Here is a 14,478-nt window from a genome sequence, read left to right as displayed (position 1 = left end):
GCTTGTCAAGGTTTCCTGGTTAGGGAAGCTTGCGTCGGTGTTCTGGTGCGTGGAACTGGATTTCTTCTCTCTGGAGTGCAATGGAGTGTCCGGTAGTGAGTTTTTTGAGATGGGTCTATGTGTTAGCTGTGACTTTGGGCAGCCTGTATGTTGACACTCAGGGCTATGTTCCTGCGTTGCTGGAGAATTTGCATGGTATGTCTTGCTCTGGAACTTATTGGCTCCTGGGTGTTGGTTGGTTTCAGTGTAGGTATGGAGGCTTTTGGATGGTCTCTTATTACTTAATGTTCCGTGTAGTCAGGAGTTTTCTGGTGCTCTCGGGTTTTGGGCTTAAGTCTCCTGCCTCTGGATTTCAGTCTTATTCTTCCAGTAGTCTCAAGACTTCCCCAACTATACAGCACTGATGATAAAACTTCTAGGTTAATGGTGAAAAGATTCTCCACCATGAGGGACACCCAGAGAGGTTCACAGAGTTACATGAAGAAGAGGCGAGGGAGGAGGGAGATAGAGATGAGCAGGAGGAGAAAAGGGAGAACTCAAGAGGAGAGAGACAGATCTACGCAGTTCTCTGTTCCCAAAGTGTTCTCAGTAGCCCAGACACCCACAGTGATTCACAGAATTTGGATTAGGAAGAGAAGGGGGAGGTAGGAAATAGAGGTGATCTGAGGCAGAAAATGGAGAGTCAAAAGTGGGAGAATAATCAACACAATCTGGAGTAAAAATGGGTGCTGAATATTGGATTCTTAAATGTACAATATTGATATCAAATACTGAAAAACAAAGATTATAAATCTAGAGTAGAGGTTAGACCCTTAAAAATACAATATTGAAAACAAAAACACAAAACATTTTAGAAATATATATGAAGTTCGGTTTAAAAATAGGGCCTCTTCCTTTTTTTTTTTTTGGCCAGGTTATAGTGAAATGAAAATGAAAATTAAGGAGTAATAAAGGAGTATTAGAGGACTTTAAAAGAAAATAAGAAAAAAGAAAAAAAGTTTTTTTTCTAATTAAAAAAATAGTAAAAATATATTAGTTAAGGAGTAATGGAGAAGTAATAGGGAATTTTAAAAGAAAATAAAAGAGAAAAAAATTTTAAAAAAAGAAAAGAAAACTTTTAATTGAAAAAAAAAAAAGAGTAAAAATATATCTAGGAGTTTCTCTGGAGCTGTTGCGGTCAGTGTGGGTTCGGCTCAGTTTCAGATAGCTCCTCGTTCCAGCTTACATTTCTCGATAACTATAGGCCCCTTCCGGTGTAGTCGGTGTTATCTGCAGGGATTTTAATCTGTTGCACCGGTCACTTCTGAAAAAGTTACCTTTGTTTATTTGGCTTCTGTTTGCCGGTCTCCTCAGTGTCTAATTTCCACCCTGACACAGGCGGGCGGAGGCGGTCTCCTGTTTAGGTTCGCTAACAGTCCTGCTGCGGGGAGGCGCTGCAGGCAGATATCGCTGTGTGTGGGCAGCACTCACTGTGTTCCGGCCACACTGGGTTTGCCCCCGCTCACCGGTGTGTGATCTCCCCGTCTACAATGCTCCGGCTTCCAGCTGCTCTATATGGAGCGGGCCCTGCGTTGCGTGCAGTTTCAGTTTTCAGGTTCTCCACAAAAGCGCGGACTCGGTTTGGCCTGCGTTTTGTGCCTTCCCCAGCCTGAGCAGCTCAGGCCGCCAGGAGCTTGACGGGCGCACTCTCCCCGGGTGCGGTGCGCCTTCTCCCCTCCGCGGCCCCAGCCTCAGTTTCCGCAGGCGCCAGTCAGTCGGGTGCATGCGCCTTGTGTTTAGCCGCGACCCTCCCGGCAGATGTCGACCATCCAGAATCTCAGGAGGTCTTTGGTTAGAAACTGGGAGCCTGTTTGCAGTTTGGTAGGGGGAGCCATCTCTGGGGCCGAGTTTGCCCCTTTCCCCTCCCCCCTGCCTCCTGCCTCTGGCAGGGGATGGGCTAGTCTGCTGCCGGCTAGCTCTTCTCTGGAATTGCTCAGTGCCTTTGTTCTGTGAGTGGCCAGCAGTGTGTTCAGGCCCGTTAATTTTTTCTCTCTTGCTATCCCACAGTTTAAGTTGCTATCTCACGTTAGCTCCCTCCAATTGCCCTCAGGGCATTCGGGCTCAGTCCTTACCCTAAGCAATGCCGCCAGCTCCTCTCCATTCCGCCCCCACTTGCTGGTGGCAGATGCGGGCGTCTGGGGTACTTTTCTACTGGGAGTTGCTTTTAGGCACGTAATTTGTGGGTTTTATTTATTTTTCCTCCCAGTTAGGTTACCCTCCGAGATTTGAAAACTTCCCCCAGACCCGCCAGTACGAGGGTTTCCTGGTGTTTGGAAACTTCCTCTGTTACGACTCCCTTCCCGGGACAGGTCTCCATCCCTAGCTCTTTTGTCTCTCTTTTTATCTTTTATATTTTGTCCTACTTCCTTTTGAAAATGATGGGCTGCTTTTCTGGGCACCTGATGTCTTCTGCTAGCGGTCAGAAGTTGTTTTGTGAAGTTGCTCAGCATTCAAATATTCTTTCAATGAATTTGTAGGGGAGGAGGTGGTCTCCCCATCCTATTCCTCCGCCATCTTAGCTCCTCCTCTAAACAGTTAATATTGTTTACAAATACTACTAATGCCAGAACAGGGCCAGACACAAACAGTCCTACACCTTCTCTGCCATATAAACACAGACTTTTGTTTACACAGCTTTGTCCCAAGACTGAAACATCTGCTGCGATCTGCTACTGCTAAGGGCTACACCATCTCAGCCTGGCCCTGAACCCACAGCTTGGCCACCTCCAGCCCCCCTTGAGCCGGTCCTGGGCCTTCTCTCCGGTTGAGCTTGGTCTTCAACTTGAGGGAGGAGGATCCAACTCAGCCTTCCTCACCGGCCTCCTTCCTCTGCTCGTTGCTCTCCTCCTGTGCAGCGTCGTCCTGCTTCTCAAACTTCTGCTGCATGCTGCTGAAGACCGACCACCAGATGATGGGGTCTTCATAGATCAGGCAGCCCTCCAAGCTGAAGGTCTACCGGTTCTGGCACAACAACATCACATCCTTCTCCAGGTTGTTGAGGCTGTGGTACTTATGGCTGCCTGATGCACTCCTTTATCCTATTAAATCTTTAACCTATTTAAACCTAGGTTAGCTCTAAAAGTCTATAAATCTAAAATTCTATGATTAAAATATTGCTACTCAGCTTTAAATTATTAGCCTCTAGCTCATAAGTAGTATGTTCACTTCTCTGAACTCATTCATAAAGGAAAAGTTATAGAAAAAAGAAAAAACAAATACTTGCTGTTTCATTTATGCAAACAAAAAAATAATTATTTAGTAATTGTGATACCACTGCTACTGCTGCTGCTGCTGCTGCTAAATCACTTCAGTTGTGTCCGACCCTGCGTGACCCCAGAGACAGCAGCCTACCAGGCTTCCCTGTCCCTGGGATTCTCCAGGCAAGAACATTGGAATGGGTTGCCATTTCCTTCTCCAATGCATGCATGCATGCTAAGCAGCTTCAGTCATGTCCAACTCTGTGCGACCCTATGGAAAGCAGCCCACCAGGCTCCTATGTCCACCGGATTCTCCAGGCAAGAGTACTGGAGTGGGTCGCCATGTCCTTCTCCTGTGATACCTGCTGATACAGTATTTAGTGTATCAGCTGTATTTAGCTGATACACTGCTAAAATAATTCAACTAAGTAAACAGGAACTCTGAATGAATAAAAACGTAGCAAAGAAGTTAATAAACAATGAAAAAACAAATATTCACATATTACTCATGTATCACTCATGTCACTTAGCTATGAAACCAAAATAATAATTGAAAACATTCTAACACAATATATGCAAATGTGCTTACCTAAGAAAGATCATTCCCATTCTAGATATTGTGGCTGGTGAGGCACAACTTAAATCGTGAGTTTCAAATACGAAGTTAACATTTTGGCCAAACTGAATCCTTTCTCCACTGGGCATAGTGAGTAGTCGATTATCATCCAGAACAGAATTCAGAGATTCTATCCACTCAGGATCAATATCACCATCACAGATTATCCATGAGCTAACATCTATTTTCAAACAAAAAATGGAGAGAGCAAAATAAATATAAGGATAATAATATTTAAAAATAAAGAATAACTATCTATTATTCTTTAGAAGCAATTTTCATATTATTTTATATTTCTGAAGCCAAATATAAAGAACAAAGAGTTGAAGAAGTTGAAGTTTTTCATGTGAATTTATACTACAAATGTGTGGAAAACTCATAGGCAATCCTGGCTCAGCTGGCCAAAGACCCAATGATATACTCCATGATAAGGCTCTATTTATTTAATGAACATACAGAACTGAAATCTCAATAAAAGAAAACATGGTCTGCAAGACCTTCAGTTCAGTTCAGTAGCTCAGTCATGTCCGACTCTTTGCGACCCCATGAACCACAGCACGCCAGGCCTCCCTATCCATCACCAACTCCCAGAGTTCACCCAAACCCATGTCCATTGAGTCGGTGATGCCATCCAACCATCTCAGCCTCTGTTATCCCCATCTCCTCCTGCCCTCAATCTTTCTCAACATCTGGGTCTTTTCAAATGACTCAGCTCTTCGTATCAGGTGGCCAAAGTATTGGAGCTTCAGCTTCAATATCAGTCCTTCCAATGAATGTTCAGGACTAATCTCCTTTAGGATGAACTGGTTGGATCTCCTTGCAGTCCAAGGGACTCTCAAGAGTCTTCTCCAACACCACACTTCAAAAGCACCAATTCTTCGGTACTCAGCTTTCTTTACAGTCCAACCCTCACATCCATACGTGACTACTGGAAAAACCACAGCCTTGACTAGACAGATCTTTGTGGGCAAAGTAATGTCTCTGCTTTTGAATGTGCTGTCTAGGTTGGTCATAACTTTCCTTGCAAGGAGTAAGGTCTTTTAATTTCATGGCTGCAATCACCATCTGCAGTTATTTTCGGCCCAAAAAAAATAAAGTTTGCCACAGTTTCCAGTTTCCCCATCTATTTGCCATGAAGTGATGGGACTGGATGCCATGATCTTAGTTTTCTGAATGTTGAGCTTTAAGCAAGACCTAGGTATTTCTATTTCCACAAGCTTGTGAGACATTCTTTAGATTTTGTCTTCCACCATGTCATTAGAATGTATTAATGCTTTCTATGTAATAGTGCTTTAAGAAAATATGAGAAAGCTACACTTTAGTGTCCTATATGAGAAGTAAAAAATACACCACTGTCAAATCTCTTTGATATATAAAAGGGTGACTTCAAAGGGAAGAAGCAGTGAGCAAGTTGTTAAATTGTGATCTAACAAAAAGTAGGGAGTCTTCTGAGATTTTGACTAAAAATTCTGTTAAATACCAAGCCAAAAATTTAGACCAGAAGCCTACTATCATATGACTTAAATTTTCAAACTTCTTGAAAGTACTATATTCAAAGTGGTAAGTTCGTGCACAAACACAAATTTTAATCCCAAATAGAAATATGTCATTTTGCTTATTTATGAACATTATAAAATCAATTAAGCAAAGATATTATATTTATTCAATAGATTAATCTAGTTATGAACTACAATTTACCCAGGTTACATGGGAGTTTCTATTATAATAAAAGTTTTGCTATAGACTACAGATAAAAATGATGAGATGTCTTTGGACCCTCCAAAGTAAAATATCAATGTAGATCATGATACAGCAGGTTATGGTCATGTATAAGACTCAAAAAAGACAAAATTACAGACAAGCTCTAACATCCTATAAAAATAAATCAATGAATCACACAACAGAGACCAACCTTGAGGTTCTCGAACTACTTGACGAGCACTATTTGTCAAAACACCATCAGACCATTCCCTTGTATCCATGTCAATATGGCCTAGTAACTGATGTCTAGGCATAGCTTTGGGATTCATAGTATATTGTTTTACCACTTTGCCAGTTTTACAAAGTGCTGCCCTTAACATTCTCCAAAGAGTAGATTTTCCAGCACCACTTGGACCAACAATAACAACTCCCATCCTCTGGCGTAACTGTTCATATAACTCTAAAGCCTTCTTGATCTAGTAGAAAAGAAATATGTTCATATGTGATTTACCATGTACAATCATTTCAATTGTGTACAATTGTACACAATTTCACTTTCAATCTGTAATAGCTGTTCTATTTCTAACATATAAATTAAACCTTCTATTTCTTCAATGAAAGATAAAGCCTTAAATAAAAGAATCATGAAATAAATCTGAACACACAATGTGATTTTTAATTTCATATTTCTTTAAAAGAAGCAAGTTATCAAACGTTCAGGGTTGTCCTCCTTCATTTATTCATTCAAACAAAATATATTCAATATTTTATTCACTTAGCTAATTCATTCATTCATTTATAACCTCTTTCCAAAAAAAAAAAATCCTGGGGAAAAGGTATTCATTTTGAACATGCATTTCTTCTTCATAAAAAGACCTACTAAAGTGAAGTTCTCCTAAGAAACTGTCAAAGTTTAAATCATATATAATCAACTGTCAAAAATACATACAATGGATCTATTGATATTAATGCCAGACTCCATCAAAGGCACTAGGAATAAACTAGTAAAATAGACATGGATCCCACTTTTGGTGGAGACAACTATCTGGTGGGAGAGAATCAGTATTAATCATACAGTTGAACATTAAAATGTATACATTACAAAGGTAAAAAAAAGCACACAGCAAGGGGATCTAATTTAGATTTGAAAATTAGGGAAGGCTTCAAAGAGTGAGTAAGACTTAAACTGAAAGATGAAAGATAAGCTGAAAGATAAAGGATAAAGATAGTTAATAAAAATTAACCAGGAGAAAGGATCAATATATTATGAGGTAGTCTTGACAGTTACCTGATTGGGTATGATTTCATAATTGGCCTCCTCAAAGACTTGCTTCAGTGCAGCACTCAGTTCATCATATTCTACTGCTTTAAAGTCAATTCCAGGAAACACATCTTTAATCAGTGCATCAAACCGAGTGCAATCAGCAAAAGTAAACTTCGACATTGTATTAAGTCTCAGTGCTTGTACCACTATATGACTTTCATTAACTGGAAAAAAAGTTTCATGTTAAAACTACAGTTATGAATCTAATGACTGTAAAGTTTTTAACTGTCTTGATATACATTATTAGTAATTTACTTATGTACTAGAATTTAGTAACATTTAATGGCATATGCTACTATGTTAATTAGCAAGCTTACTCAACTATCTTTTAACTGCTGAAAAACAAGTATTACTGAGTTATGAACACTTTTCCATAGAATCTGAATCCCAGGGTACCCAGACTTCAATAAAAACAAAAACAGACTGAGAAGCAGTCACGTAGCGGAGCACACCAAGGGGACATGACCGCTTAATGCAAAGCAGCACCCCAGATTCGATCTTGGAACAGAAAGAGGACGTCAGTGATAACACAGCTGAAATTCAAATGAAGCCTGGAATTCAGTTAATGCTAATGTATCAGCCTTAGTTTCTCAGTTTTGACAAATGTACCACAGCAAATGGGGCATCCCTGGTAGCTCAGTGGTAAAGATCTGCCTATAATCCACCTGCCAGTGCAGGAGACACGGGTTCAATCCCTGGGTCAGGAAGGTCCCCTGAAGAAGGAAATGGCAACCCACTCCAGGATTCTTGCCTGGAAAATTCCATGGACAGAGGAACATGGTGGGCTACAGTCCACAGGGTCACAAAAAAATCAGACATGATTTTGCGACTACACAACAACAAAAAAGATGAAACAATGGAAATGCCAACTTTGCAACTTTAATAAATCTAAAATTATTCTTAGGTTGAAAGGCATTTTTTTTTGAAATCTTAAAATATCTCTTTAAAAGAATAATTTTGTTTAGTATACTATGTCCTTGAAAGAGAAAATCTAGAAATTATGTTTTTCTAAGGTTTCTGTTCCTGTTTTAAGACTACATAAATTTTCAGACACTATTCCAGACCTACCAAATCAGGAACTTTGAGGGTAGGATCCAAATATCTGTGTTCTAGCAAGCCTCTGCTGCTGCTGCTGCTGCTGTCACTTCAGTCGTGTCCGACTCTGTGCGACCCCAGAGACAGCAGCCCACCAGGCTCCCCGGTCCCTGGGATTCTCCAGGCAAGAACACTAGAGCAGGTTGCCATTTCCTTCACCAACTAATAAGCCTCTAGGTGATTCTAACTCACATTAAGGATTGAGAACAAGTGGACTAGACTATTGCTCTATATACCGCAAATGTTTACTATTTAATGCATGTTTAAAAGTTATGATAGGACATTAAGTAAAAATCAGGAAAAATGTGGATAAATTATGGATTTTATTAAAAAACAATGAATCGACATTGGTTCGTTAGAATTAATAAATGCATCATACCCATATGTTAACACAGGAGACACTGGAGGGGCATGCCATTCAGAAGCCCTCTATATTACATGCATACCTTTCACACAAATCTAAAACTATACTAAATTAAAACACTGTAAAAAGTGAGATTATAATTGAAATAATGAATCATACCATTTTGTTTAATACTAGTTTTCTTCAGCTGTCTCAGAAGATTTCCACTTCCTCTCAGAACTGTCTTCAAAGCTCTCAAACCCCAATCATAATGCTGCTGAGGTGTCAAAAGTTCCCTTAAGTAAAGACATGGAAATCATAAAGCATCAAATAGCTATAAGAAATTCATTTTATTATCATACTAAAAGATACAAAATCCAGCTACTAACACATAGAAATCAGAAAATTAGTAAATCAGAAATTTAGTTTAGTAAATATCATTTAGCTAGAGTACGCCATTAAAAATGTTTTACAGGAAAAAAAGTGAAATTAAATCAATAGTATTTAAAAACAAGTACTTTTGAGCCAGCCATTTTTGTTATTCAAACTAAAATCTTTCCTATCTATACCTGAGGTACAATATAATTAGACAAATGTGGAAAATGCTCGTTAATAACCATGACCAATCACTGTAGACACAAAGTATTTCAAACTTTAAAACAAGAAAACTCACCTGGATAGATTGAAGATAGCCACCAATTTTCTGCCCAACACTTTAGCATCTTTAAAGCCTTCTGAATACAGAATAACTTCTGCAATAAGTTCATTGTCTGGATGAGACATGGCTACTGGCCTAAAAAGTTGTTTAAGATTATCAGGCAATTTTTGTCTTCCACCATAGCCTTTTCCAGCAGGATTCATAGTGATAAAGATCCCAGAATTAGAATTTATTTCTACCTGAAATATTAAAACACAGGCATCAAGTATTTGAAACTGTAACTATAAAATATATTGCCAATAGAAGTTTTACTGTGACATATTTCTACACACACATCTTATCACCTTAGCAAAAAGTAACCATTAGTGTGCTAAACATCTACTCAACATATAATAAACTCCTTAGGAACTATAGTACTTTATAGAGATTCTTTATAATCAGTTTTTTGAGGCTGAAAGTTTCAGTGACGGTAACTAGTTTGACTGTCCATTCATTCAATATTATGTCTACCAAAAGCCTTCCTTGCGTTAGGTGCTTCCTTAAATACAGAGACAACAAAACTCTGAATTAAAGTCAGAAGAAACAGTTCGTGCTCTTTTGTTGGAGTTTATAGTCTACTGAATAGTACAGTCAAGCAATTATAGTTAATAAATGCTATGACAGTGAAGAGTAAAATATCTTGAGAGTATCTAGTGGGAGTATTTTCAACAAAGCAGTAAGAATAGAAAATTAGAATTATAATACGTAAACAATGAATGAACCACCATGAAGTAGAAATACCTAGAGTAAAAAATCTGGCTACAAAGGAAAGAAAAGAAAAAGAGCATGGTGGAAGAAAAGATGAATTAAGGGAAGGTTTGCTTATGTTTTAATTATACTAAATAGTATACTACAGTATTACTATATATAATATTGTACATCATTTAGAAGGAAAGTTATGTGATTATGTTTAAAAGCCAATGAGAAATAAGGAGGAGGAGGACAGGAATAACTCTGAAGAGAAAGTCCCTGGGAAGCAGATCCCAAAGTATAGATGGAAAATTTAGCTTGGGTTGGGAAAAGGGACAATTTTTCTAAGAGGAGGAAATGACAAAAATGAACAGGGGAAAAAATAAATTTTGATGGTAAAAGGTAAAAACTTAATAGTTTCTCTTTTCTTTGTGAAGAAAGTTTAAACATTTAAATTTTACTCCTGTAAACTCAGAAGTTACAAGAAATTTAGAACTGGTTCTACTTGGCCTACCCTGAAAAACTTGTACTGTGAAAATGTCATTATGGAGAAGACGATAATTTCACAGTTCTTTCCACTTACTGTGTGTTCACCATTACACATATAGAGAGAAATCTATATTTTATATACTAATGACATGAATGTATATTTCCTATGTGGAGAAGTAAGCAGCAGCAGAATAGCTAAATGTTTATTAAGATTCATATACAATAGTGAATAAAAACATGAATTTCAGAATTAGATACACCTGAGTTCAATTTCCAGCACCACTACTTGTGCTAACTTACCAAGCTGTAGTTTCCTCATCCAAAAAGTTTAAAAAATATAACAGTACCTAACTCAAAGGACTGTGGTTGAGTATTAAGTAAAACAAAATATAAAAGCATTAAGTACAGTGCCAGCATAGAGTGTTTGATAAATGTTAGCAAAGATTATTATAACTGGATTATTCAATATTGAAAGTTTGAAAATAAATAGTGGAAATGGGACCAAAAAAGGGTGAGAAATTCAGAGACAATTCACAGGTAAAAAGGTTTACCTGGTCAAAAATTAGAAACAAGGGTGCCAGAAGCAATAAAGATAGACTATTTGCCTGAGTATGGGTAACACAAAGTCTTACAAAATATTTTAATTCTTTAAATTTCCGATATAGCTATACCTCCTTGCCAAGCAGCTCACACACAGTTCTATGATTCTTCAAAGCATCTTGAATTGTCTGGATTTGCATAGAAACTGCAGACAGTACAGATTCTTCTAGTCTATTGAATTCATCAAAACAACCCCAGGCCCCACACTTTACCAAGCCAACAAATATTCGTCCCATTGACTTCACATCGATGCCCTTAAAAATAACAATAAAAATTATATTCATTAAACATAATTTAAAACTCTAATAATAATCTAATACTTTATATCATTTAGTGAGAAGATAATCATTTCACCCATCTATGCCTCTTTGGTTCTTTATTAACAAATAGCTATTCTTTCAAAAACTAGGGTGGTTTCAAGGAATAAACAAAATAATTCATGTGAAAGCATTCTGAAAAGCACAAGAACTAAAGATTTTGTTTTAGTTATTCTTTAAGTCAAAATATAAATCCTACATATAATGCTTTGAAAATGGTACTTTTAATGAATTTAAGATTTTCTCCTCTTCTCTTCACTATTCTCCTTACAAAAAGTGTTTTTCTACATTCTAACATAAATCTTCATTCAATATTTAAAATTATTTCTTGGAATAGTTATCTTTAGAAAAGTTTTTATACTATATGCAACCTCTCTCCATTTTACTTCTCAAATAAAACAAATTTCATTTTCAGAAGTAGAGTGATTTTAAAATATAGCATTTCATATATATAAATATGTAAAAACTATTTCAAACATCTAAGACACTATTACATAGTTTGATAATTATTTATTCTACCTCATCACAATTGAAAACTAAAACTTGTCTTCCAAGAAGTCCACCTAAAGCCTTTACTGATTCAGTTTTTCCAGTTCCAGCTGGTCCATAAGGATTTCCTCCAAGTCCCATATTCATGGCTTGAGTGAGAGTTAGGTAGCACTTGTCTGTCAGAGGAGTATAAACCAGCTTGGGAGCATTACCCTATATAAGAGAAATAAAATTTCAAACATTCATATTCTATTCAACATTAGAAATATTATATAGTGAGAGATTCTAGCTTAAAAGTCTAAAAGGTAACAAGTAAGTTTAAAGCTGTTTACAAAAAATACTTTTTTTAGTAAAGAAACTTTCTAAAGCACAAAATGGAATTAAACTTAGTTATTTCTCAAACATGCATTTTATTCTATCCTCAATTGATAAACTGTTGGGTTTTGCAAATAGTCTCTCAAGTTCTTTTTTGTTTTTTAACACCAAAAAACTTTGTATTGGGCTATAAGGTCTTCCCTGTAGCTCAAACAGTAAAGAATCTGCCTGCAACGCAGGAGACGCGGGTTCGATCCCTGGGTCAGGAAGATCCTCTGGAGAAGGGAATGGCAGTCCACTTCAGTATTCTTGCCTGGAGAATCCCATGGACAGAGGAGCCTGGTGGGATACAGCCCATGGGATTGCAAAGAGTCAGACACGACTGAGCGACTAACACTACACTACACTATAGCCAATTAACAATGTTGTGACGGCTTCAGGTGAACAGTAAAGGGACTCAGCCATAAATATATACATGCATATATGCCCCAATCAAGTTCTTGTTAATGTCACAAAGATATACCTCGAAGGCAGATAAATTCAAAAACTGTATACAATTACACACTTTCCAATACAACTCAATACAATTACATACAATAATCACTCTATTTTGTATTTTAAAATTCCTTGAATCTTACAATCTTTACAAATCAGAACTACTTTGGAAACCTCAAAGTATAATTAATTTGAAAAATTCCTTACGAAATTAATAATCTTAAATTATCAAATAAGTCTCAAAAAACAGATTCAAATTCAAATTGCATTTTATATAGAGTTTTTCCTTAATTTAAGTGGACAGATTTGGGTCTCAAAATTCATTTCCTTTTTGAAAGAGCCAGCAGGCAACTCTCCTGACATATGCTTATTAACATAAATGTCAACTATATCCTGATGACTGATTCACTATGATGGAAAAAGGCAAAGAGCATACAGATGGATTTTTTGAGAATAGATTACATTATGTGCCTTAAAATTCTTTTATCTTTCAAACTGAAGATATTTAACAAACATACTTTAACATATTAACTAACTTTGGCCTTGTAAAAGGAGACACAAACCAAATTGTTTCTACCGAGGTTGCTTAATATTCACCTCTCTTTGGATGAGAGATATATTTCAGTCTACATAAATAAATACTACTTCAAAAAATGGTACATTTAGAGAATTCAGCACAACACTGCCATTATTTTAACTTTTTTGTAAATGGAATTTTTCCAATATAACATCTTTCTAATTATGATGAAATAGAAGACAATAACACAAACAAAACTCTTAAAAGTTACAACTAAAACTAAAATAACTCTTTCATTCAATAGCAAATTTCCTTTAAAGTAAATAATTTCTAACTGGAAAAATTAAACATTTCTGCCACAAGACATACCTGGTATTCATAAGTATAATGAAGTTCAGAATCCACCATTTGAACATAACATGTGTGATCACTTTTCATATAGAATCTAACTTGTTTTTTCCAAGCCCAGTCTTCAGTTGTATGAATTTGCACTTGGTTTAACTGCTTGACCACATCAATATTATGAATAATATCAAGAATAAGTGCTTTAAGTTTAAGCTCCAAAATGCCAGATTCTGTATACAATTAAAATAATTGGAGAAAATGTTAGCCTGTGATTTATGCACTTTATCATTTTATATGTATATATATGAATGATTCCTTAGTGAATTTAAATATGATTCCTTAGTGATTTTACATATATATGATTCCTTAGTGCATTTAATTTCATAATCCATCTGAACAGTACAGTAACATACATCATGCAACTCAAAAGAATGTCAAATTCACCAATAAGAACTGTGAATGTGAAAACTAAGGTATCAAAATTCAGTGAAACAGGGGTCCTGGTTCCTTCTGCAAGGGAGTAGGGACACTCAGCCTGGCTCTCCCTCTGAACACAGGTATAAAACACAGACAACCTGCATTAAACAGCTATTCAGGACTCTGAAAAAGTAAAGAATATCAGGCAAATTGGGGAAGGGCAGAATCAGAAGTACAACCAAACCAGTGGTAAGTTTACCTTTTTCCTTTGTTCTCTCTTACATGCATGGACCTGGACTCAGCGTTGCCAGAAACCATAATGGTGTGAACAGAGAGAGTTCAAGGACAAGGCCTCTACCTCCGAGCTGAAAAGCAAAAATGGTGTCTCCCCGTAGCCACAGCGCTGGCAGCTGAGTCCCAGAAATGCCTAAAACTCTGAAGGAAGAGAACCGCCCTCTCAAATTAGAGGAGCCATGACCCCAGGAGAGGGAGAGAAACCCAAACTGCTCTTTTCTCTCTCCTCTCCATCAGCTGGTTCAAGTCACGGGCCCAGTCACAGAGGTGTGTGCGACCAGACGTCAGAAGGGGAGCCTGAGGGAACCCCAGAACTGGGGGGAGTCCACGGAAGGGGAGGAGCCTCGGGGGGACGCCCCGGAAACTTCTTCCTGAGAGAGCAGAACCCAGCCTGAGGTGCAGATTAAACCAGACTTGATGACTGGCCACTAGGCGGCACACATGTGGGAAAGGTCCGACCATCTGAAGAACTCCGCACAGACAGAACAGACGTGGGGC

At 37.5% G+C, this 14,478-nt stretch overlaps 1 protein-coding gene across 1 annotated transcript in view; it reads right to left on the bottom strand.

Moving 5' to 3' along the window:
* Positions 1–14,478, bottom strand: part of DYNC2H1 (dynein cytoplasmic 2 heavy chain 1) — a 396,980-nt gene that overhangs the window by 315,743 nt on the left and 66,759 nt on the right. Inside the window, exons 32-39 of the mRNA XM_065944250.1 lie at positions 13,294–13,499; positions 11,628–11,810; positions 10,863–11,045; positions 8,989–9,212; positions 8,496–8,611; positions 6,842–7,041; positions 5,765–6,029; positions 3,826–4,033 (exon numbers count right to left, since the gene is read on the bottom strand). Coding sequence (XP_065800322.1) covers positions 3,826–4,033; positions 5,765–6,029; positions 6,842–7,041; positions 8,496–8,611; positions 8,989–9,212; positions 10,863–11,045; positions 11,628–11,810; positions 13,294–13,499 — 1,585 coding nt within the window. The remainder of the gene's footprint in view (positions 1–3,825; positions 4,034–5,764; positions 6,030–6,841; positions 7,042–8,495; positions 8,612–8,988; positions 9,213–10,862; positions 11,046–11,627; positions 11,811–13,293; positions 13,500–14,478) is intronic.

This window comes from Muntiacus reevesi, chromosome 9 (assembly GCF_963930625.1).
Source record: "Muntiacus reevesi chromosome 9, mMunRee1.1, whole genome shotgun sequence".
Classification (NCBI taxonomy): Eukaryota; Metazoa; Chordata; class Mammalia; order Artiodactyla; family Cervidae; genus Muntiacus; species Muntiacus reevesi.
The sequence above is the reverse complement of the archived record's forward strand: the minus strand, read 5'-3'. Positions and strand labels throughout refer to the sequence as shown.